The 24200-nt window shown below is 39.4% G+C and overlaps 1 protein-coding gene across 1 annotated transcript in view; it reads right to left on the reverse strand.

Moving 5' to 3' along the window:
• The window catches only part of PPIL2 (peptidylprolyl isomerase like 2), a 68134-nt gene that overhangs the window by 30424 nt on the left and 13510 nt on the right, over nt 1-24200 (reverse strand). The window contains exons 6-12 of the mRNA XM_058816574.1: nt 23112-23163; nt 20849-20940; nt 19290-19379; nt 10747-10822; nt 9803-9963; nt 8183-8258; nt 6895-7001 (exon numbers count right to left, since the gene is read on the reverse strand). Of these exons, the coding sequence (XP_058672557.1) occupies nt 6895-7001; nt 8183-8258; nt 9803-9963; nt 10747-10822; nt 19290-19379; nt 20849-20940; nt 23112-23163 (654 nt within the window). The remainder of the gene's footprint in view (nt 1-6894; nt 7002-8182; nt 8259-9802; nt 9964-10746; nt 10823-19289; nt 19380-20848; nt 20941-23111; nt 23164-24200) is intronic.

The following is a 24200-nucleotide window of genomic DNA, read 5'->3' on the forward strand; positions in this document are numbered from 1 at the left end:
ATAAAAGCTTGGTTTTATTTATGGCTTAGTCAGAGCTAAATGTAATAGTACAATTTCAGGAATCACCACCTGGTGATTCAGGTGCAAATGTCTGTTCCCTCCTCCAAGCCATGGAAAGAAATACGTAAGTGTTTCAGTGTCCAATACTGTTCTGGAAGGCCATTTAAACCACCACGTTTCACTTTGCACCAATGAACTATGAGCACATTCCCTTTGTTTCACAGGAACAGGGACAAGAAAACCCAAAACTCCACAAAGCCTGGTGCAAGAGCATGGGAAGAATTTCACAGTGGGAAGCCCATGACATTTCCCACAGGAGAAACATTTACTCCAGACCTAAACACCACTCCCTGCCAGCTCCACTTTCCTGCTAACAGTTCCCCAGAGTGAGAGAGGGACTGAGCCAGTGACAGGTGATGGTGGCAAACAACAGCTGCCTGTGGTGGTTCAGTTCAAGAAAGCCACAGTTCATCTAAGGGACACAATTCTCAACTGGTTATACCACGAGCAAATGTGTTCAGGCAATTTGTGATCCGTGATCAGAAGAGCACAGTTCCAGAGAGTGAGCACTGGGAGACATGAAAGCATTGGGGCACTGTGGGGTAAAACACTCAGCCAGACTCCTACTGATAATAAAAAAGAATCAGAACAAGTTAACTATGCCTTGGGAAATAGATTGCTGACTTGATAGCAAACATTTGCCTATTTTGCTACCTCAAAGCCTCCAAGTTTGCTTAGAACAAAGAGCAGAATTAATGCATTCTCATTACGCAGAAAGTCACTGTAATTTAATCAGCTATTTAGCAAAGACTTCAGCAGATAGCTAAATTTCACTTTTAAAAGGCATTTCTTCCACAACATTGATGTTCACGATGTTACTGAAAACTTTTCTGAAGTCTAAGCAAGATGCTCAGCTTAGACAAGATGCCAGTAAAAAGATTACACACTTCAGTTTTAGTTCTCACATTCTTGCAAACACAGGGACAATCAATCAGTTTAGCTGAGCACATCTCAAATTAAACAAGGCATCTAATTCACTCATCTAATTTGTCAATGTTAACTACTAGATCTCCAGAGGCAGAGTCAGCCACAGCTACTACTTTTCCTCCAACTTACATTTACTGCAGTGGTAGAAAAGAAAACAATCCTCTCCCCACCTCACTGCCCCCTCCAAATTTGTCATCACACAAGGGTCAAGGAGCTTGTCAGAGAGCACAGTGCAGGGCTGGGTGCTGATGAGGATGGACTGTAAACAGGACAGCACAAATGGGTACAGTCTAAATGAGGATGAAACTTTAATTGCTCAAGTAACCTCCAGCAGCTTAAAACTTGGAGTAAAACAGTTCCCACAGTGGCTCCCTGGCATTTCATCCATCTGCAGCTGCCTGCACATAAATTCCACCTTTTCAGAAGATGCAACCTGTAACAATTTCCACACTAGACAGAGAAGCTCTGGTAGCTGTCAACCTCCCAAGGTCACCCTGCTCTCATCAGAGCAGCCAAGGTACAAACAAGAAACATGTCAGAGAAAGATGAAGAGCAGCAGCTGTGTAACTCCAGAACACCCACCCCATCCTTGGGTTTGGGATCACTCATGGCAGGCACAGCTGCCATGGGATGGCTGCACTTCATGTCTGAAAATGTCAGAAATAAGGGGCATGATCCAATAACACCAATTCCCTTCCCAGATCCAGCTTGCCAGGGCAGCTGGGAAGGCAGAAAGGGTCCAAATGAGCAAAATGCCTTTCCACCAATGACTCAGTGCCAAAGGCTTCCAGGAAAACACACAGACAGCCCAGGGCAGCAGGGACAGCTTCAGGGAGAGGTGGCTCAGCATATAAAGTTGTGGGAATAAGGAGGAAGGGGGGACACTTAAAAGGATGATGTTTGTCTTCCCAAGTAAACATTATGGTGATGGAGCTCAGCTTTCCTGGGGATGGCTGAACACCTGCTTGCCCTTGGGAAGTGCTGAATTAATTCCTTATTTTGCTCTGCTCGTGTGTGCAGCTCTTGCTTTACCTGTTAAACTGCCTTTACCTCAGCCCACAAGTTTTCCCCTTTTCTGATCCTCTCCCCCACCCCACGGGTCAGGGAGTGAGTGAGTGGCTGTGTGGGGATTAGTTGCTGACTGGAGTTAAACCAGGACAGGGTGTTATGCCCTCAAAGTTAAAACTATTAAAATATCAGCTTCCAATCACTCAGAACAACCTAGAAGTGTCCTGCTCATCAAGATGGCTGTGCAGAGCCATCCTACTCTCAGCCCCAGAGAGCAATAGATCTGTCTGCTATTGTACCACTTGGAGGAAAAAACACACCAAGAAGTAACAACATCCTCTCTAACAAACATTTTTTAAAAACACATCCAGCTCTTCTACTGGAAAAACACAGCTTTGTTTGTTCTTAGTTTCTGTTGACAAGAACTCTCAAAGTTGAGAGTTGCAGCTCTTCCTATAATGGCCTATTTTGAAGAAAAAATAATAAATAAGCCATTACAACCATGCCAAGACCACTGTATTTCATATCTCCAATCCTATTACCAAATGAACAGATACTGGTAAAACATCAGCCACTTATTTCCCAGACAGTACCATGTTGACAGAAAGCAAATAGAATGAAGGTTTAAATCAGAAAGAAAATGAGAGATTCAGGAAGACTGGAAAACCTCATCATGCCAGGAGGTCAAAGGATTTTTTCAGCAACTCACTTCTTTGCCAGTGGAAATGGATAAGAAGTTTACAGGCTTCTGATCTTCAGAACAGTCCCTCACACAAAAGGAGAGGTGATTTCAAAGAACAGGGGCTGGATTACACAGTTATAGATCACAGGCATATTTAACAGGTCAGAGGGCCTAAAAAGATTAAAACATCAATGTTTGTAGAGTAACAGCCTCTTGGGAAAGCTATGCCAAGACATCATCATTAAACAGAGTTTGCCAGGCCCTAAAACCTCAAACAGCATTTGTGGAGCGTCAGATGGAGCTTTGAAATCCATCTCACATTCTTCTTTGTTTTGCCATCTTGCCCTTAAACCTTAAAGTACTAAACCTGAGAGAGAGAGGTGAATTTATAAAACCTGCCATGGCAGCTACAGATTAGTATTTGATTACAGCTCTTGGCATGTGCTAAACCATCAGATCATCACCCAGTGACCACTTGTAGGCAGAAGACACACCCAGCAGAGAAGGGAGATAGAACATCAAACCACGTGTTCATCATTTTGACAGGGTCTTCTGGAGCATTGCATTTACATATTTATTTATATGTATATATATATGTATTTAAAAATGGCTGTTCCACCACCTACAAGGTAAAACTCCATCACTATAGTGACTAATGCAGCAGAATTCACATGGATAATATGCAGTTGTTCCCAGCAGCAACTTGATTAAAGCAACTGAAAGAACTTGAGGAGACCAGAAAAATCACAGTAAATAAAATACAAGAAATTCAGTGATAATCATTGCCTTTCATCAGTTATTTCTTCAGAATTTATGTGTTTGACATGCATGGGACTAGAACTGAAAGAATAACACTTGTTGGATGTCGTTAAATCTTCTGTACTTGCCAGAATTACTTCTGGCAAGTAGAATTTTTGTAAATTTTTATCCAATTAATGCATACAACAAATGTTTATGTGCAGCTGAACTCAACTTCCTGGAAAACATCCCTACAAATGGCCACCTGATTAGTCCCCATCAGGAGGAACATACTGTATCTGAATAGGAGGATTGGGAGAAAAACAAATGACCAAAAAATGCAGTAGGCACACTGCTTTTATCCCAAGAAAGAACAGCACCTTTGCTCATCTGAGGCACAAATTCAAAAGGGTGGGAAAAAACCCAGCTTATCTTTCAAAGCCTTTTTATTGCCTTTTTTCAGGTCAATGATTGAAACCACACACCATCCTTCTGGAACCTGAGTGAAGTTTTCTGGTGCTCTGAACAAGTGATTTCAAACACTGAAATTATCTGGATTCTAGTCCTATTTCATGCTCTTTCTGAATCTTGTCACAAAGTAACTGATGACTTCAATCACACTGCAACACTGATTTCCTGCCCTGGATCAATACAAAACATTTCTTGATTAGGTTTTTGGTGCTAGGAAGAATTTCATCACTATCAATCTTATTGACTGGCACCTTAAAGTACCAGTATATGAAGAACTCTATATTTATTTTTAAACAAAGGTTTCCACATTCACATATAGACTGAGCTACAAACAATCCATACTGGCAAATAGCTCAAAAAAATGGGAAAGAAAGGAAAGAGCTGCGAAGGGACAGGGAGTGAGCACCCAGGAAAGTGTTGAAGGCAATAGATACTGGAGATACTGGGCAGATTTCAGAAGCAGTGCAGAGTGCTGACAGCAAAACTGCAAGAACATTTTGCTTAAATACAGACAAGAGGCATGAAAATCCAATTGAAGACTCAGTACACATATCATCTAAGGGAGCAAGTATGTCACTTGTGCTCTCTATTTCAGTGAGGACATTTCACCTCAAAGTATGTATTGAAACCTAAACCATGAGGCTATTTTAAAATGTAATTTAAATGTTGCAAATCCTAACTCCGGACACAGGTATTTATCTGTCATATTTATATAGCAACTTCATCCTCAAGCTTCCTTAAACATTTCACAATCATATATTGGAACTACTGTGAAATTATGATCACTGCCAGGGTGGCTTCCATAATGATATGCACAGGATATCCCTCAGCAATTAAAAAAACCCTGTGCAGTTTAATTTGAGAGAGCATTTTGGTACAACTCCGTTCCCCCTAACTGCATTCAAGGACCTTACCCACACTATACACTTTGACAGGAAAACCAAATTCTGTATATAAACCAGCTCCAAATAGCTTCCAGGAATGGTCCAACCTATGTGCACTGGATAAGGCAGAAAAGCTGATAAAAACTTGACATATGATTAATTAAGACTATTGCCACACATATTCACAAGCATGGTGAACTGGAAGTGCTTAACAATACTTACATTTGTTTTGATCTTTGCAGTCTCAATAGACTCATTGTAGCTGATTTGTGTATATGTTTGTGACCTATGTACGTGGTATGTGTTTGCAAGGTGTTTGCTCTGTCTGCACTGAGCTGACCTCAGTGTGATTCAGGAAGACCAAAGTTAGAAGCACAATCTCCTTATTTAGTAAAGGGAGAAAAACAAGAGCCTCCAGGAAAGAGCTGATTTCACAGACCTAGGATGATGACCTAAGGTGGATGTTGTGAAAACCTCCCTACAGCAGCAAGCTTTTCTTATTTATTCTAAATATATATCTTTTTCCTCTCTGCAGTGCCAAAGGTCTGCTGAATTCACGCAGATTTAATGGACACAAGGAACAGATGGCTGGAGGCCAGCACTGGAGCATGTCTGCTTGTGTAAAACTGCACACACTTGCAGGGTGTACATGAAGAAGCTTTTGTGTGTGAAAGGTGGATGAATAGGAATTTATCTGGAAAAAAAGGAAACATAATGGATATCATCCAGGAAGTTTATAATGAGCAATTGAGCCTGGGTCCTCAGGACTGAGTGACACTGGTCACACATGTGGCCAAAGAGCCCACGCTGATAAGAATAGCTGCAGTCAGCCTGCTTTAGCCAGGAGCCAGTTTGAGAACATATGGCAAAACAAATGATTCAATGCAATCTGCTTGTTCTGCTGCTTCCCCTAAATATTGCTGTACTCACATCCTCTGCTTTTTGCCTTATTACAGTGTTACTATTTCATAGCATGGAAAACACCTGTAGGGATAACAGAGACCTACAGAGTTACTAACAGGATACACTGCTGTGGAAATTCTCATGCTGTTTGCATAGATCAGCCTGAGATGTTTTCACATATCTTGCTTCTTACTCATGTGAGAGAAAGGAAGAGAAGGGAAAGCCAGAAGACTTATGCTGTTTGCTCCTTTTTCTTCCTTGCACACAAAAATGGATGCATTCTCCCAGTACATCTGGATTTCACACCAGGCACCCCAGCTCCTACCCAGCACCACTGCCTTTATGTTTTGTGAGGCTCAGAAGAAACACAAGTTTTACCATTTAAATCCCTATTCTTCATCTTTTTTAAAATATCCACATCCTTCAACTTTTTAAAATATCAATTTTCAGGCCTATAATATCCTGAGACAAAAATCTCAGTAAACCATCAAAGCTTTGAAAACCTTTTTCCTTTTATAGCAGTGGCTGTACAAATAAATAAGCAAACACACTACCCAAGCAGTGACGTCTGAGACATCACTGTAGCCACAACTCATTCATCTATCAGAAGTCTTGCCATGTTTATTATTTTAAGAGCCACTGATTTCCCCCAGAATCTGACTGTACAGACTATAAAAAACTCCAGTATGTTGTTCTTTAAAATCATCTTCTCTTAAAGGGAAAAGGAAGGTGCTTGAAAACTTGAACTTTAAGAATTCGGACAACAGGAGCAAAAATATATTCTAAGGTTTTAATTTAAGTTTGATCTATAAAGCTTAGGCTTTAGAAACAAATCTAACCATTTCTGGGGATCATGGGCTCAGACTGACAGACTGTTCCTGGTTTCAGTGAGGTTCTTTTCCTGGTTCTGTCAGTAAGCTGCTGTGTAACCTTGGATTATTCCCTTTTCACTGTGCTCTGCCTTCTCTTTGCTGTCTTCCTTCCTGGTCATTTTTTGGGTCATTAATCCTGACCCTTTGCAGTTCTAAACAGGTACTTTGGCATATTGTAGGTAGTCCACTAAAATGATGGGACTACTCACAGAGAACATTACACATACAGTGTAAATATATATAGTTAATTAATTTTTATATGTATATATATAGATATATATACACATTTCCACTGCCAGCTCCAATTCTGGTTGTTATCTCCAGAAATTCATCTTGTGGGGCACAGTACCATGTCACAGTGCAGCTCCAAGTTGAGGTCTCCTTTATTAGTGTGAAGTCGCACATATCCCTTCTTCTTCACATACTGGTATCTCACAACATCTTCTTCAATAGCAGCTACATCAGAGCAGAAGACAGTAATTAGCTCTCTGGAAGCCTGCTCATTGATCCTTAGAAATCATCAGTAAACAATTCATAGAACCAACTGTCTGACCTCTTCTCCTGTGGCACTGGGTCCTGAGGGATCCTAGTCTGCAATTCATCTATGATAACCTTGCATTAATCTCTGTGCAAAACACTTTCCATTATAGTAAGCCACCAACTCTTTGAGAACCAACCAAATAATGTATATTTTAAATCCCAGAAGCATTCAGTATTACAAACTATAATTTTCAAGCAATGCCTACCAACCACAAACATTACTTTGAACCCAGACTGCTTCTTGTCAATCCTGGAAGCCAAGCAGGTAGTCATCAGTCAACCACAAAGTGCTGACATACAGAGACCTACTCAGCTCTGAAAACAACTGAGGCTGTTACTGGGGACATTACTGGTAAGTCAAACCAAAGGATCAATCTATGATGTTTCATTCCCATTTTGTCAAAATGTCCAGTTAGTCAGATATTTTCTGCACTCAGTCACCTTCAAATCACTGTAACTTATCAAGTAAAGGAAATGAATTTAGTAAACATAGTTTTAGCAATGTGTTCAATCTTTGCCTAAGTGTTTGCCATCTAAATTTTAGTGCTCAGCTTTCTCAACTGGAAATACTAATGACTCAGCTATTTAATCAATATCCAAACTTAATAAATCTTACACATTTGTGTTTAGACTGGAGAATAAAATAAAACTTTATTGTATTAAAATGTATTTTTGTATGAAAAGCAGTAAACTAAAAGTTACCATCACAAAATTTGCTGTTCTAACTAATACTGGAGTAGGCCAAAAAGGTGGGCAAGGTTTTGCATGGTATCTGAGGAGAGATTATATTTCATTCCTAACTTAGAAAAGGGGATTTTCAATTTGTCATCCCTGGACATAGAAAATATCTCATTAATTTTGGTTCAAAAGAAGTAACTGTCATTCAAATCTAAAGCTTGGTCATAATTGCTCCAGTATTTTCACAACAACCTCACTGGAAAGTAAGGATATATCTAGTCAGGGAATACATTTCCATAGCATCAGCACTGACCAGTTACCAATGCATTCTTTCAGTCCTCATAAACGTGTATGTGCTAAGGAGCACACTTTGAAACTCAGAAATAAATCAATGGTTTGCAGGTAGGTAGTTCTGGTACCTGCTTCGTGGGTAGTTTCAGGCACCATTGCAGTGGAGGTGAAGGAAGCACTTACAGCTCCAGTGGAATAGTGAGCCTGTTTGCAGAGGAAAAAGCAAGAGAAAAGGATATTAGATTTTAGAATTAATCTACCAAAGATACTATATAAGCATTAGAAACATACAAATGCCATCCTTCTGAAGCAGACTTTCTGCTCTAGCTCCTACTGAAGGAAACAAATCCCCAGTGCAGTGATAATTCTCCATCTGTTGCCCACATTTGCTCTGATGAAACTGTAGTTAAGGCTGCTCATGCACTGAGCCAAAGGGGCTTAATGCTTCCAGTGCAGTTTAATTCATCACTCTGCAGAAATTCTATTATCACCATTTATTTGTACGTCCATGGGTATAGACAGGCAAGGAGTACTGCTGCCAAGACATCTGCAGAAATCTCCAGTGCTACTGAGAGGAAGGAAAATCCAGTGAACCACAGAGATACTGCAGGGGAGAGCAAACCAGCCCCTCCCACAGCTGGCCCTGCTGTGTGCAGAGGCACCATCCCATGGTTCCCAAGGTCTATTTTGAGCTCTGTAATTCTGCAGAGGGGAAATGTTAACGTCACACACGGATTTTGTAGTAAATTACAAAGATCTAATAAAGCCAGAGACATGCTTAGCAGTTCCAGGGAAATGTCTGTAAAGAGTCCAGCCAGGTCACTGCTCATTCCTTAAGGTTTCACTGCATTCTAAGCAAGTTTGCAGCTATGCCCACCCACGTCATAAGCTGACAATCCAACTCCCCAACATGTGTAGAGCTCATCCTTATCTCTGTCTTTTTACTTCTCCTTACTTTTAAAAAAAAATTATTTATTTTAACACTGTCCCAAAAAAGAGGGCATTTGTGATCTATTCCTTGGTCACATACACTCCCTAATCTGTCTCTAAGCCCTCTCATTAAAAGCTGTATGCTGCACTGCTGTTACTTTTCATGTAAGTGTAATCAAAGCAAGTAGGCACACACATCCCAGAATATTAAAGGACAGAAGAATACTCTCTCTTGCCCATTTGAAACAGTCTTTGATGTAGAAAATCTAGATGCAGATGAATTGCTTCTCTTGACAACCATGAACATGCACCTGGAAGAACATCCTCTAAAATATTCCACTGAACCCTGCATTCCAGTGGAAAAAGAAAATGGAGGAGCAGCTGTGGATGATTTATGCATTTGTCCACACCAGAAATTATTCACTTGCACTCCCCTTAAGGTGTGCTCTCTCTGCCAATAAATGCAGGAAACAATGATAAACAAACTCAAAGTGAGACATTATAACCTGGGAAAAAGTTTCTGCCAACACATACATAACCACATCATAAGGATTCTTCCTTCTCATTGTGATTCAGGTCTCAAATGTTTAGGTTCATTTGCAATGATTTCACAAATAGAAACTCACTGACACATACTATGCATGTCTAAGGAATCCTGATATGATTCTCATTTTCTCATCTATGACAAATTCCTGTGTGAGAAGAAACAGAAGGAGCAGTGTTTGTTTACACTGCAATACAGCCTCTAAGAAGAAAAACAACTATTACCCTTCTTGAAGAAGTCAATCAGTACCAAACTACAAATTAAGTCAACTTACTGCATTCAGCTTATCCACTTTCTTCTTTTCAGGAGCCTTCATAGTAGCTGCTAAAATATCATCACCTTTGAATTCCTTATAAAGCTCCAGTAAAGTCTCTCGGGTCTCTGTGTTTGTATTTTTCAAATAGTAAGATGGATCTAATTTTGCTTTTTCTTCATCTAGGTAAGAAAAGTTAAATCACTCAGAATTAAAAGAAACATTGTATTTTGTTCTCCCTCAGTTTATCACATACCTAATTACACAAAAATTTTCCAGCTATTAATGGTACTTTTTTAAAAATAAAAATGTCTAGCAATTATATATATTCCTCCAGACACAGTGACAAATAGCAATGCATAACATCATTGACAGTGTAACCCAAAATATAGCACAATAAATACCAATATGATGTACAAGAAAAAAAAATCAAGCCAACTATCAAGAAAATTTATTTGAAACCACTAGAGATCATCTAAGTCCATTTCAAGTCTTGTAAAATTTTTATAGAACAATAAAGACAAAATACAGTTGGGTACAATATAAACTTCTGTTCTTCATCTCCTCACTGAATGGCCAGGCCTGTGATATAAAAATCCCAGGGTCAGGTATTTAATGTGCCAGTAGGGGAAGAAGGTTGCTGGACTGTGGAATTTGATTTAGTTAATATTTTAATTTAATATTTAATTTTTACAAGTTTTACTTGTCCTCTGTCTTGGTATGCTTATTATTTGCTGAATATTAGATGTTCCATATGTGAGATAATACTCAGTTATTCTGATTGGGTAAATAGAAAAGGATGCTTGATTGCACAACAACAGATTTAAAAAACCCAAAACCCAGATATGAGCATAATAAGCTAACCACTGAGAGATCTCCTTCCAGAAAACTGAGACAATTCTACAGAATCATCTTCAGATTTTCCATGTTTGTATTTTCTCAGCCTACCTTCAATTCATCCTTACCTGGATCAATTACTTTTATGTTGTTCTTAACATGAAAGAAGTTTGAGACATTGAACTTATCCAGGTTTGTTGGATCCTGAAAATAAAAATAATTTTAAAAACTAATATCAGAGACCTTGGTAAGCACATATTCCAAGCAACAGACTAGAACAAAGGGCAGACACCATAATAAATAAACAGGGAGACAGAATGACTTCCATACTCCCCAAACCACAGAAAGATGAAAAAAATATAAAGCAATCAACCCCAACCAACATCAGCAAACAGTCAGTTCACAGCAGACTCCTTAGGGAGCTGGAATTCAGTTCCAAACATAATATTACACATATATCACCTACAGAAGTTACTACCAGAACTCAGCTGAGTCTCCCCTATCCTAGAGAAGCAAGAACAATGCAATCCCCTGGTTCTTTCCTTTGTTCTGAGCTTTGGTCTAAGATATGTGCAAAAGCACATCAGCTATCTCCTGCTATTTATAATCCTAGGCCTGATTTGCACATGCTCTGTGAACTTTTGCAATGCATCTCAAAATACAAATAAAGCCTCAGAGCAAGTCTCTGCAGTAAGAACTGTGCTGATAGTTGGTTTTTTTACTAGAGCTTACAGAACTATGTTTAAAAATGATGAAAAAAAAGAAAAAAACTGTTATGAAAAGTCAATTTAGTGACCACTGGAGGAAAATTGCAAAAACACACAGTCCATTAACTGTGATCCTTTATGCTATCTCTAGGCAACTTTCTGCAGAACTCTGACCTTTTGTTAGAGAGAGTGGGACAAGGAATGCCTACTGGTGATCTAGGTTACTTCAAACTATTATTAAACAGTCTTTAATCCTCTCCTTACAATGACTTCAAGGCTTTCTCCTCAAGCTCCTCTGCAGCACAGAAAGGTCAAAACATCAGCCCAGGACACTCAGTACCTAATGGAAAGTCTATCTTACAGAAAACAATTCAAACTTTAAAATACCAAACTAACAAAATAATATGCAGTAGTTTCTAGTTCAGGATAAAAATAATGCAACATATTATGCAAAAAACTATGACCTAACATGAATACTATTAAATATATTATCCTAAAAATGTAACAAAGCCTCTCATACCACCATGGTTTATAAAAAGTTTGACAATTTCATCTCTGCCAGAACTAATGCTTAATACAAGCAGAGCTGCCAGCTCCCTAATATATAAAACTATCTAATTATGCCTTTCATTCATCCCTGAAATGGTATGCTTCCACCAGAGAGTGCATTTTAAGTTTTATTGCTGGTAGTGAAACCAAAACACATTTATGAAATGAAGCTGTGTGATTCTGCACTTTAATGGGACCTCCTGGCTTTCTGCTGTCCCCTTTCCTAATCACCAGACAACAATTTTCTAATATTTCCTGTCCCTCTAAACCCCTCCAATAGATCTTCACTGAGACAAAAGAACTGCCCCAAAATATTACCTATTTAGGATTTTGCTTTATAAACAGACAATCTTTGAAAAAAACTACTAAAACCAGGAAATTGGGATCTGATTTTTAGCCATTTTTATTTCCTCTGACCCCAGCACTCAGGTGTATTTACTATTTACTACCTTACATACCTATTTATATATGTGAATAGAGATGATTTTGAGCCCTGCTTTCTGACAGTCAACAAGATACACAGAGAAAATCTGGAGAAAGAGCTTTGTGTGTTTTCACAAGATGTTTTCACTCTGAAATACTCTGCAGCAATCATAAGCTGCAGCTTTCCAAGACTGCAATCACTGCTCTGCACATAAATGTACTACCTCAAAAGGTGAAGGGAGGAAAGACTGTTTACCCTTTCAGGAAAGGGAAAAAATATCTGTGTATAAATATTAATAGAGATAATAGATTTATAGAAACCCATGTCTGCAGTTCATGGCAAAGCTGAAGGGCAAGACTGACTCCTGAAAACAATTTTTCATGAACAGGAGGGAAGGCAGCAGTAAAAATGAAACAGAAAACACCTTCATGATTTCCTCTAAATAAAGAGTCTTCATTTACTGACTTATTGATTGTTTAAAAATAAATAAAGGACATCACCACTGCCAGTGCCTTACAAAACCCAGGGCCTTGTGCTCAGGGTACCACAAATCAGATTAGCTCACACTGTTTAACAGCCACAGTCCATTCAAACATCTGTGTGGCTTAACCAGCCTCATCACAGGCATTGAGCAACTCCAGCAAAATGTTTACAAGGAAACTTGCAGGGGAGATTCCTCAGGGCTCTCCAAACCACCACCAGCCCCCTCTGTGGCAATGCATCTATTATCATGTGCAGGACAGCAGAGGCCACAGGGCAGCTCCCTCTCCTTGCTGTCCACCTGCCCTCTGGGAGAGCTGAACTCCAAACCCCAGAACTGTGACCCAGCTCCTCCTTCCATCACAGCCACATGGGCCATCTGTCCCAATGGAAACCCTGACAAAGGTTTGGTTCACAGTGCTGTCCCTTGTATTCCTGATTCTGCAAAGCAAGAGTCTCACCTCCTTTGAGAAGGGGGACAACCAACACTCCTACCCCAAAAGAGATTTCCCTCTGTCAGTGGAATAGCCCCTCAAAAATAGCTCCTCAAATTGAAATTTGAGTGTCATCTTGTACAGGATACCTAGGACATGTTTATTCCTCCCTCTAAAATACAGCATCTTGATATACTAAGAGAAGTTCAATTAGAATTAATTTGATTAGAATTAGTGTCAATCAGAATTAGCATACTGTGGAAGTACTGCAGTGAATACCAAGTCAAACACAAGGTACCAGTTGCTTTCACCTGTCCCCAAGAGGAGAAACACAACTGACTTGTCCAACCTGTGCTGCAGAAGACACAAACCATTTCCTTACTGGTGGTATTGAGCCCTACAACATGAGATATAAGTTTTTTAAAGATAAGACTTTGAAAATTTTGTATGTTTGTAAGTCTTTAGACATACCACTTCAGGAAGAAAACTGTCTAAACATTAATAATTAGCCTGCCAAGCTCCTCTCATTGCATCCATGACAGTTACTGGGCACAGAATCAGAGCAGTCCAAACAAGATGCCACAGAGATGGGCAGACAGACACACTCACATTGTCAAAGCCTCAAGCTCTAATGAGTTAATTGCCTCTCCTGGTCACAGAGAAAGTCTGGACTCATGGGGATGTTCTCAATCCTGTTAAGATTAAGGCCTGAAGCCCAAAGACCTAAGAAATAAGTTCTGTGTAAGTGCACAGAAACCAGAAAGGAAGATGAACAATGGCCTACTTTTGTTTGTCTTAGCATGCTTAAAAATACCTACACAAAACACCATGGCTGGCAGTCTCAGGGTTTTTCTTATTAAGGTTACAAACCATAAGCTTAAGTTTAGAAAATTACTAGCACAGATATATACTTCAAAGAGTTGCTAACTATCATTACTATTAAAAATCTCATATTTAGTGTTTTCCTGAAAGCTGAGCACTGAAAACAGGTAATCTCAAGTTTTATTCCACTTGGTTTTTTCCAGTCATTTTCTGATTTTACCTACTCAGGGAAACAGCTTGAACTCTGTTATCTTATGCACCACACAGAAGCCCCCAAAAAGCAGGTTAAAACCAGCAGGTTTAGACTGTGTGATTTCTTTGAGTCCTGATTTCTCTCACCATTTGGTTGGCCATGCTGCATCCCTAATTATGCTCAGGACTGTCAGCCTCATATGCTGACCATGTCCCACTTCTTCACCCTCTACTCTGCACCTCCATTGGTGCAGGATTCTCCTTCAGAGACCTCACCCACAGCCATGAGGAAATCTGCTCTGACCTTCTGGCACACAAAGAGCAAATGAGGAATAGCTGAGGAGTGAAATATCAATTAACAGTGTGCAGCTCAGCTACCTCCAGCTCTGCTCATTAGCTGTGCTTCCTGCCACAAATGTCAGTGGTGTTGAACAGCTTGTAGGGAGCCATGTCTTGTCCACAGCTGATTAAGTTCTATAGGAACAATAAAACTGACAGAAGGAAGCACACAACACTATGAGGCTTTTTTCCCTTTAACAGCAGCAAACCTGTTAACATTTACCCAGACTTGGTGTTTTCTTCTCTTCCCCTCTCCATTTCTGCAGTATAAAGATGCATTTGTTAGCCTGCATCTGCCAGGGAAGGCTCTCTGCAGGCTGCAAGCTGTGCTTGCTACCCCTGGCACAGCAGGGCAGGGGTTTCACTGCAATTTCTCAGGCAAAGAGGAACCCCCACATGTGCCTCTCTGTCACCTGCAGCACTGCCACTAAGCACAGCCACATTTCCATTAAATCCCCTGCCAGCACACAGCTCAGACACAGCTTTGGAGAGTTTCCAGAGCAGGAATAATTTCTGCTGTATCCTCACAAAATGAAGTTTGTCTCTTGTTCGTGAACAGAGCCACGGTGGAGGATGACAAATTGACAGGGTGCTATCAAATGGGATGTGAAAGCTGGATATTTCAGCACTCTTACTTTGCTCTCCTCAGGACCTCTGACACTTGCTGGGATGGGAAGTCCATCACTGTGTCCAGCAAAGCACTACCTGACCCTGCTCCTCTCTCCAGCTTGAGCTGGAGCAGACACTTGCTTCAGCCTGCCTGGTCTCATAAGGGGGAATTCAGATGACAGGTATTTATGTGCTTGCCATTAAGTTCCACATCATTACACAAAGAATAATTTGCATAATACAGGATTGAAACACACATGGAATTTACATTCACACTAATTAATAATAATTTCTACCAGATTTTGTCATAAAGATTTGACAGTAGACATTGAGCTGTAAATCCCCCAAAATTTTACTTGGAAGATAATCTCAAATTAGGTTAAACATTTAGACTGAATACTAGATGAAAATCTGCAAAACATAGGACTGGCAGAATTACCTAGATCTGAATTGAGGTCTAATGCACTATTATTTAAAAGCTGTGCTCAATCCTACCTTGAAACCAACTGCAAAATGGTGAAACCAATTGAAATGGTGAAACCAATTGAAATGGTGAGCAGCAATGTAGCAGAATGGCAAGCAGAAGAGGGATGTAAGAACACTGCAAACAAGTGTTAACAACATCAGCTTTTCCATGACAGACACCCTGTCCCCCAGATGTCCAAGTCCTTTACATCCTGCCTTACTCATTAAGAGTACCTAATTAATCTTACAGCATTTGAGTTGTCTGTCAGCTGGGAACACATTCATGACATTTTCAAGGGATGCTGAGTTAGGCTGAGCTGATCATCATCAAGGAAAAGAATATAATTCAGTTTAAAGTTGAGAAACATAGACAACATACAACAGCAAATCCCATTTAAAAGAGACATGAACCGGTACAGTTGGGAGAAAAATTATCTGAAATAATGATAAGGAGAGAGAAACTTGTAAAAATATAAGACCTGCACTGCAGAAGATGGAAAACTTGAGTTTGTAGCAAGATCACAAAGCTAAGACAAGAAAATTTAAACTTTAGTGTAAAGAGCTACAGTCTAAAAAGCCAGTCATACCAGGAGTGCTAATCTAGGGAGGGTATCATATGGAACAATGTCATGTGCATTTCTGTCATCATCAGCAAAATCCTAAACTAGAATCCATGATATCTGCCACCTGAATAGCTCCATTCCAGTACTGCTAATGTATCTTGCTCACCAGGACATGGTATTACTCCTTCCCTCCTGCCCTGACTGGCTGGATAATGTGGCCATATGCTGATGAAAAACTGCCATGCTCCACCCCAGGACATTTTCATTTCAACAGGGGAAAAAGTCATTTCTGTGTATGGACTACATGTAGGAAGCACTGCAGATTCCTCTACAAAGAGAAGCACATCATAGACCTAACCCAGTATTATTAACAACTGAAGTTGTGATTCTGCTTTTTTTAGTTTAGAATTAAAAAAAAAAAAAGTTGTCCTTTTTAACAAGTAAATAACACATAAATAACTGCTACTAAATTCAAAGCAACCAGATGAGATGGTGCTTAGCAGAAAAGATAACAGGGTGGATTATGACTTGCATTTGAATAATGTTTAGCACCAAGAACAGGAAAAGCATATTATGCAATTCTGCCTCCTCTGAAAAGAGCAAATCTTTCTTGTTGTGTTTTTACTTATATATGTCAGGAGAGAGAAGCCAAGTTTGAGGCCAATTACTATTCTGGTAAAATCCAAGCAGACGTAGGATGGTCCTTTATGTATCAATAAGGAAAAATGTGATCATACAAATAATCTGTAAACATACATCATTCATATTTTCCACTTAGCACGTTGTATTTCACTGCCACACACAGGTACCCCCTCTGTTTCCTAGGACATTCAGAGTCAGCCTCTGGAAATGCTATTTTCTATTGCTAAACACAGCTATTAGACAGCCCTATTCAGCTGTTATTTGCAAAGCAAAGAATGTTTTTTATAGCAACTTCCTTTATATCTACTTTTTTGCCAAACAGCAGGGTCAGTGATACCAACTCAGTCTCAATTTCAGCTCTCTTGGATACCACAGCACTCAATTTACATGGGGGAATGAGAAAACAACAAAGTGATAAATTTCAACACAGAAATTTAAGAGAAGGAGGAATTGGGGTAGAGCTCTGAAACACAACAGATTGCAGTCATGAACTCTGGCTAAGAAACAGAGCCACAGGTGGTGGAGCTTGGCAGTGTGAAGCCTGAAGCCACCACGCCTCCTGCAGTGTTGTCAACAAGAGAGCTCGGAGCGGAGACATCGGTCTGGCTTTCAATAATTTATATGAAGAAAACACTGCGAGAAAATAACAACTCATTTCTCTACCACATCTACTTAAGCAATTCTAAAACCCAGGCTAGTCATGCCACTTCAGGTTGAATCCTGGCCTCAACAAAGCAAGTCAGGGTAGGGCAGAATTTGAATAGGAGAAATCAAGCTCTACGTGCAGGTTTGCAGAGGGTGTTGTGCAGTGCAGTCAATGGCTCTGACTTCTCCTTCAACAGCCTGAAGCCATTTTAGACTGTTAAAAATAATTCTGAAAAAAATATTTATAGACTGGTCTGGTAAAAGGTCAAACTTTATCTGGTTAACAGCATTTAAATGGTCAAATCTCTTGCAGTCCAATCCCAAGATGGGGGTGTCTTTGTTATTTCTAAACTTATTTAAGAAGAGTGTAGCACAAGACTGTACACTGCAGAAGATAACACCAATCCACAATGAACTGTTTACTCAAGAGGATCAAATCTACTCACAAATTATGAATGCCACCCTAAATGGAGGTGGGAGAGGTGCAGGGCACGTGTGTCTGTGACCTTGGACTGCACAACTATCAGAATCTACTTAGTTTCATATTAGACATATTCCTCCAAGCAAGACAGAAACCCAACATGTCAACAATGAAGATGAAAAATACTGATAAAAACCCACATAGGGAATGACAAAATTTTTAGATGTTGCACTTTGAGATTTAGAGGACTAGAGCAGCTGTGAAAAATCAAAGCTAGGCAAGAAACAAGCACACACTCTTTATACATACATCCAATTCCAACCCTACAAAACATACCAAAATATTTTTTAGTGACTGCACATTTCAATTGTTTGTTCAAAATAACTTGGTTTTCCATACGGGTGCACAGACACATTTTTAGACACTTGTCTTTTTTTACTTTTCCAAATCCATTAGCAACCATGCAGTTACACAGAAATAACATTCTGTTGGGAGCTTTCAATCAGAAAAAAAGCTGTATTTTTGCATCCATTGGAATAAAAACATTTTGCTTTGTTGCATTAGCTTGAACATCAACAAGCCCAAAGGAACAGAGGAAAATTATTTAAAAACATGCTGTTAAGCACTGGGGAGTAGGGAAGAAGAGTTACATTTTATTTAAATTTAGACATAAATGAAAAATATTCTTCTATTTGAATTAGACTGTATTGGTCTTGGCTAGTGGCAATTAAGTGTTCATGAGATGCATACTAACTCATGATTTCAGTAATAATGATCCAGGAATCTTTTTTCCCCTGTTTTGAAATTATGCAAGCTTCAAAGCACCTACTTTTAAACTAAAGTTTTAGATCCTTTGATACTAAACTTCATCTGTCAATAATATCATTTACACTGTAAAATTCACAATGCTCTTTTAATTTAGGTTTTGATTTTCTTCAAATCAGCAAAGAACCAACATTGGTATCTACTAAGAAGCAAAACATTCCAAACAAGCAATTAGAGAAAGTCCTCCTGCTGCCTTACTCTACATTTAGAGAAACATTCTTTGGAAAATACTTTTGGAAATACTTTTCTGAACCTTTGACTCTTGTATACGTCTTTGGAAGAGTAAGATGCACAACCCACTTCAGTCTTAATGTAACATGTCTCAAAGTTTAAATACTTTACATTCTAAACATTGTTTCTTTTGACACCACAGACCATGTTACTACTCATCCAGATTGTGTCACATGGAACCTCTGTGGTTCATCTGATAAAGAAAATACAGTGAAGTTTCTCTGTTCAGCTGCTCTAGTTTCCTGCTAGAAGAGTGTACACAGCAGCATTTCTGCAAAATAAAACCCTGTATGGGACAAGGTGTGACAGAGAGAGAAGTTCACCTGCAGCGTGACGATGTCCTGCCGAGTGAAGGGCTCATCTGTCAGGAGATCCCTGTAGCTCTTTGGTTTGATGTTCAGCTGCTCAACTGCCTAACAGCCAGGCAAAAGACACAGCAAAAATCTGATTCTTGTGTGTAAATATTACAAGTAAATAGGCGATATCAGTAAATTGTTGAAGATCAAATAATAAAGAAAACAATTTCACCCTCATTCTCAACTGGCAGCTGCAATATTTTTAATGTGGGCTTTAACAAATTAGAAGCTTTTGTCTTTCATCCCTACAAAACTTGACAGTTTTGTGTGGTTTGCTGGATTGTTTTTTAAAGAACAACCTTGCAGTCTCCATTCCATAGTTATGTCTATCATTCAAACCAAATTAATCATAAAAGTACTGCCAAAATTTTAAAAAATATTTTGCTTCATTTTCTAAGCTCTTACCTGCAGAAGACCCCTGAATCTATCTTGTTTACCCAAATGTCCTCTGTGGTCCTCAGATGGAAGTGATTATGTCCCAGTACCTCCAGAAGTGCATAAATTAATTCCATGCTTATCAAACACCAGTAACTGCTATTACTTCACGTGGTACCACATGGGGCACACACCCTCCTGGCAGAGCCCATTCAGGAAGCCCAGTATTGCAAACTGCAGCAAAGAGAGCAAGAGCTCTGCACTACTGCCCAGGGTTTAACAAAGATCATTCATCAACTCATCCTTGCCTGTAAACCCCAGCAGCCAAAGAATCCTGCTTGCAGCAAGAACAGAAAATACTTTCTATTTTAGTCTGATCTAGACTGCTGTCACAGGTGAGGACAGCTCTACTACCTCAGAGCAAGTTTTCAAAACCATGATGAATCCAGCCTTTTCCTTGACTGCAATGGTTCCAGCCTGTTCCACCCTCAGTATCTGAATGTCCCACTGGAATTCAGAAAGATGTTCCAGTGTTCAGACTTTTTACAACACTGGATATGGATTAATTAATTGAAGGATTTCTTTGCTACTGAAAAACAAATAAATCTTTCTTTTATGGTAAGGACTATGCAAAGAAGTCACAATTAAAATTCCACTTGGGTTTACATAGATGTTCACAAAACAGGAATAAAAATGCAGTTTAAGTGTCCATTAAGGCATTCTTTCTCCTATTCCCCCAGCTCCAGCTAAAATGCTCTTTTTTATTCACTGATTCAAATAGAAATGAGGCAATTTGTGTTTTTGTGATGACACTGTATCAGAAAGAAGACAACAGAAAATTTGTCCATTAATTCAACTGAGAAGAATATAAAAGCCACTCATTTTGAAACACAAGATTCAGTACATGCAGATTAACTTAAGAAAAGGTTTTAGAAATACTATTTAACTAATATTCTAAAATTTTTCCTATTTTGAAGGCTAAAGTTGGAAAGTTGGACAACAATTTATGAAGTCAATCTATCTCCTGTTCTTTAATTTCCCTGGCTGTAAAACAAGAACAAAATTTACTTGTTTTTCTAAAACATTTTGTGATTTTGACTGAAATGCATCAAGTAAAAAATATTAATCATGAAATGCAACAGAGAACCTACCTCATAGGCAAACACATTTCCAGTAGTCTTGATGGCCACAATATGGGAGTTATTGGTAAATACAGTAAACAGCACTGGACAGTGGTACTTGCCTGATAGAGGGAAAAACCATACATTTCACATGAACACCTGCAACTGCTCTGAAATAGCTAATTTTTCTGATCTCTGTGGATGACATTTACATTAATTTTTAATATAAAGTGCAACTTCAGAGGGTATTCAATGGTGTTTTAATAACATTTTGATTCTCCAGTGACAGAAAAAGTGCTTGAAAAAGTAACAGCTAGGAGAGCTATACAAGCAAGGAAAATGCAATTTTGAAATCTATTGCCTTCAATTTCCTAACACAGAACTTTGTCCAACTTGCTTGATATTTATGAAATACCACAATATAATTGTTACTATTGTAATCTAAGATCTATTGATAACATGAACCTTGTATCATGTCCATTGCTCTGTATCACTCTTGTTCCCAGGAATAAAACTTTAGCTTATAGCCCATAGAAAAGTACACAACAGCTATTGTGCTTGAAGCAGAGGAGAGCATTTTGTATTCAAATGTGGCAGGCAGAATGCCATTAAATCTGAACACGTTACTCAGTAAGGAACCCAACTTCTGCTCTAATCAAGCTGTGAATTTTCCCAGGAGGGTCAGCATAAATATTAAGCAAGTCACAGCAAGCAAACTGATGGGAGGCAATGTAGGAGGAAAAAGAAAAATGTCTGAATAATCTCAGCAGAAAGCAGTTAGAAGAAGATTATTAATACTTGATCGGTTTGCTAGACCTGGAGGTTTGGGTGAGATCTTTGATATAAGTTGGGCCTATTTAGTTCTTTTCTTCCTAATTACCATTTGAAAATCAAAACCAGCAGGGAGGCCAGAACAGGCTGCTCTCAGCACCTGAGGGGACAGAGGAGGCAAACACCTGCAGAGACTGAGCCCTCACTGTGCCACCAGAGGCAGCTCTGTCCCCTGCACAGCAAAGCTGAGGACACTTCTGTTAATGCCACCAGGGCTGAAGGAAAGCCACTGCCACAAGGGACTGAAACTCGAGAAGTTTAGAAAGGGATTTTCCCAGGTGTCCAACTGATGGATACAGAAACAGACTGGCAAAATGTGAGGCCTCATTCAAGCTTTGTACAGAAGAACAAGTCACCATATTCTCATTCCCAGGAAAAGCCAAACTGCTGAGGGCACACACATGTTGATCTGGATAGAAAGTACTCAGCTCATAAGTGATCACTAAACGTGAGAAAGTGCAAGGCCCAAAGATCTTTTATATCACATTTATGTGTGAACAGAGAATTCTGATCCTACAACCATTTCAAGTTATGACTTAGAGAAAAGTTTGCTGACAGACAGAAATGCAACACTTCATTTTTATCTTTTGTCGCATTTTCCCTTGACTGATTAATGTCACAGAATGAACCTTTTTAAGGAAAAGGCTTCTGAAACTCTATGGCTGTTGTCATTCCACCCCAGCAGTGTGAGCTGGACTTCTTTAGAGAAAGCACAATCTCATGGTATCTTTCAAAAGCCTTGGCCACTATTGATCAATTTTTAACACCCTGCTATTGAGACAGATGGAACACACGGCATAGAAGAAATCCATCAGCTACAGAAAAGAACTTGTAATCTACAGATTTTGGTAAGATAAGGATACAGACACTCCAGAATTTTATTCCCACCTAATCTTAGCCATTTTTATTTCACAGAAATCATTATCTGCTTTGCAGAAGATGAATTCATCTCCACTCTTCTCTTTTGTTCCTACCAAGCTCTCTTAGGAGACTGATTTTATATCTTGCAAAAATAAGACTCGAGGCAGCTGTCTTGTGTGCTTCTATTCATAAAATCCCATGTGTTTATTTAAGTCTAATCCCTTTTATAAACAAAAAGCTGTTCAAAACCAAGTGAACAGCAAATATTGCCACAGGCAAGTTGGAAATAAGATAACATTACAGAAATTTTACTTTTTCTGATTCTTTCCTTAAAGTAAACAGTACCTTAGTGCAGTAGCATGTATAGTAAAGTGAAATTGCTGAATAATTTACAGCTCCCCAGTGTAAAGAAAAACAGAAATGGAACTTTGAAGGTAAACATATCACTCACAAGAAGCAATTATTCTACTAAAAAAAAAAACATGATAGAGAACACAAACTACTTAAGTTAACCATGAGTAAGACAAACCAAAATTTATTAAAGCACTTGTTAAGGAAAAAAACCCAACAAAACACCACCACAGAAAATGACTGCACTTACCTTCACTGTTTTTTGCAAAATTCAGCTTTATAAGTGATTTGGCATCTAGTTTCTAAAGAAAACAAAGCATTAAAAAGATTAATCACAACAGAAGGTAACCATGGAAATAAAAGGAAACTGTAACATCACTGTTATGACTTCAAGAGTATATAATTTATTAATAATCTATTGCAGGTTGTCTGAATTATCAAAACCCTGGGAATTCAAGTCACAGACCATAAAAACAAGGCTCAGGGAGCCTGAGAACTGGGATACATTTGTTTACAGGGCTCTGTTTGACACAGGACAGTGCTAACCATGGGGAATCAGTTCAAGGAGTTGCACAACTCTTAGCATAGACTGAAAAGGGAGTTGGCATGAAAGGCTAAGAGGCAAAGATCATTGCTACTGATCAGAAGGGACAATTCAGCAGGGACCTCTGATGAAAGTCATAAAGCCAGCAAGCCATTCTGGCAAACAAGCTCGGTGCCTTTTCTGAAATAACTGTAATTTTCCTTTTACTCAGGAAACGTGCAGCACAGCTCACATGACAGCCAGCAACAATAAAGAGAAACAGAGGCACAAGTTCTCTGGAGAGGCACTTGGGGTAACAAAGGGAGTTCCAGGAGGGATTTTCAGCCACTTAACCCCCAGGTAACAATTCCACTGAGCAGGGAACTGAGGTGACAGCCAAGGCTGGGATAATGTTCTCCAGCTCTAGAGAGGACACTCCAAACATCAGAAGCATCTATGGCATTTCTCTGCTGCCCTCTCTCTGGAAGGGTTTTCTAACATGGGAAGAGCAGAGCTGTGGGGCTGGCAAACATTTCTGGACAATCAGGCTGCTCCTGTCCTGCAGCCTTCCCTAGGACATGGAGGCTGCACACACACCCAAAATAAGAGTGAGCCAGGCCCCCCAGTCATTCCATGGCACCAGTGTGTGATTTGGGTACATCACTGGCAAGACAGGACACATCACAACCTGGGTGACCTCACCAGCACAGCCCACCAGGACGGTCAGGTGGTGCTTGACTGTGGCACCCAGCTGGAGATGAAACAAGCTGCAAGGCTGAGTCAGGATTGAGACTTCTAAAAAACAGAGCCTTTGAT

This window comes from Ammospiza caudacuta, chromosome 18, assembly GCF_027887145.1.
Source record: "Ammospiza caudacuta isolate bAmmCau1 chromosome 18, bAmmCau1.pri, whole genome shotgun sequence".
NCBI lineage: Eukaryota > Metazoa > Chordata > Aves > Passeriformes > Passerellidae > Ammospiza > Ammospiza caudacuta.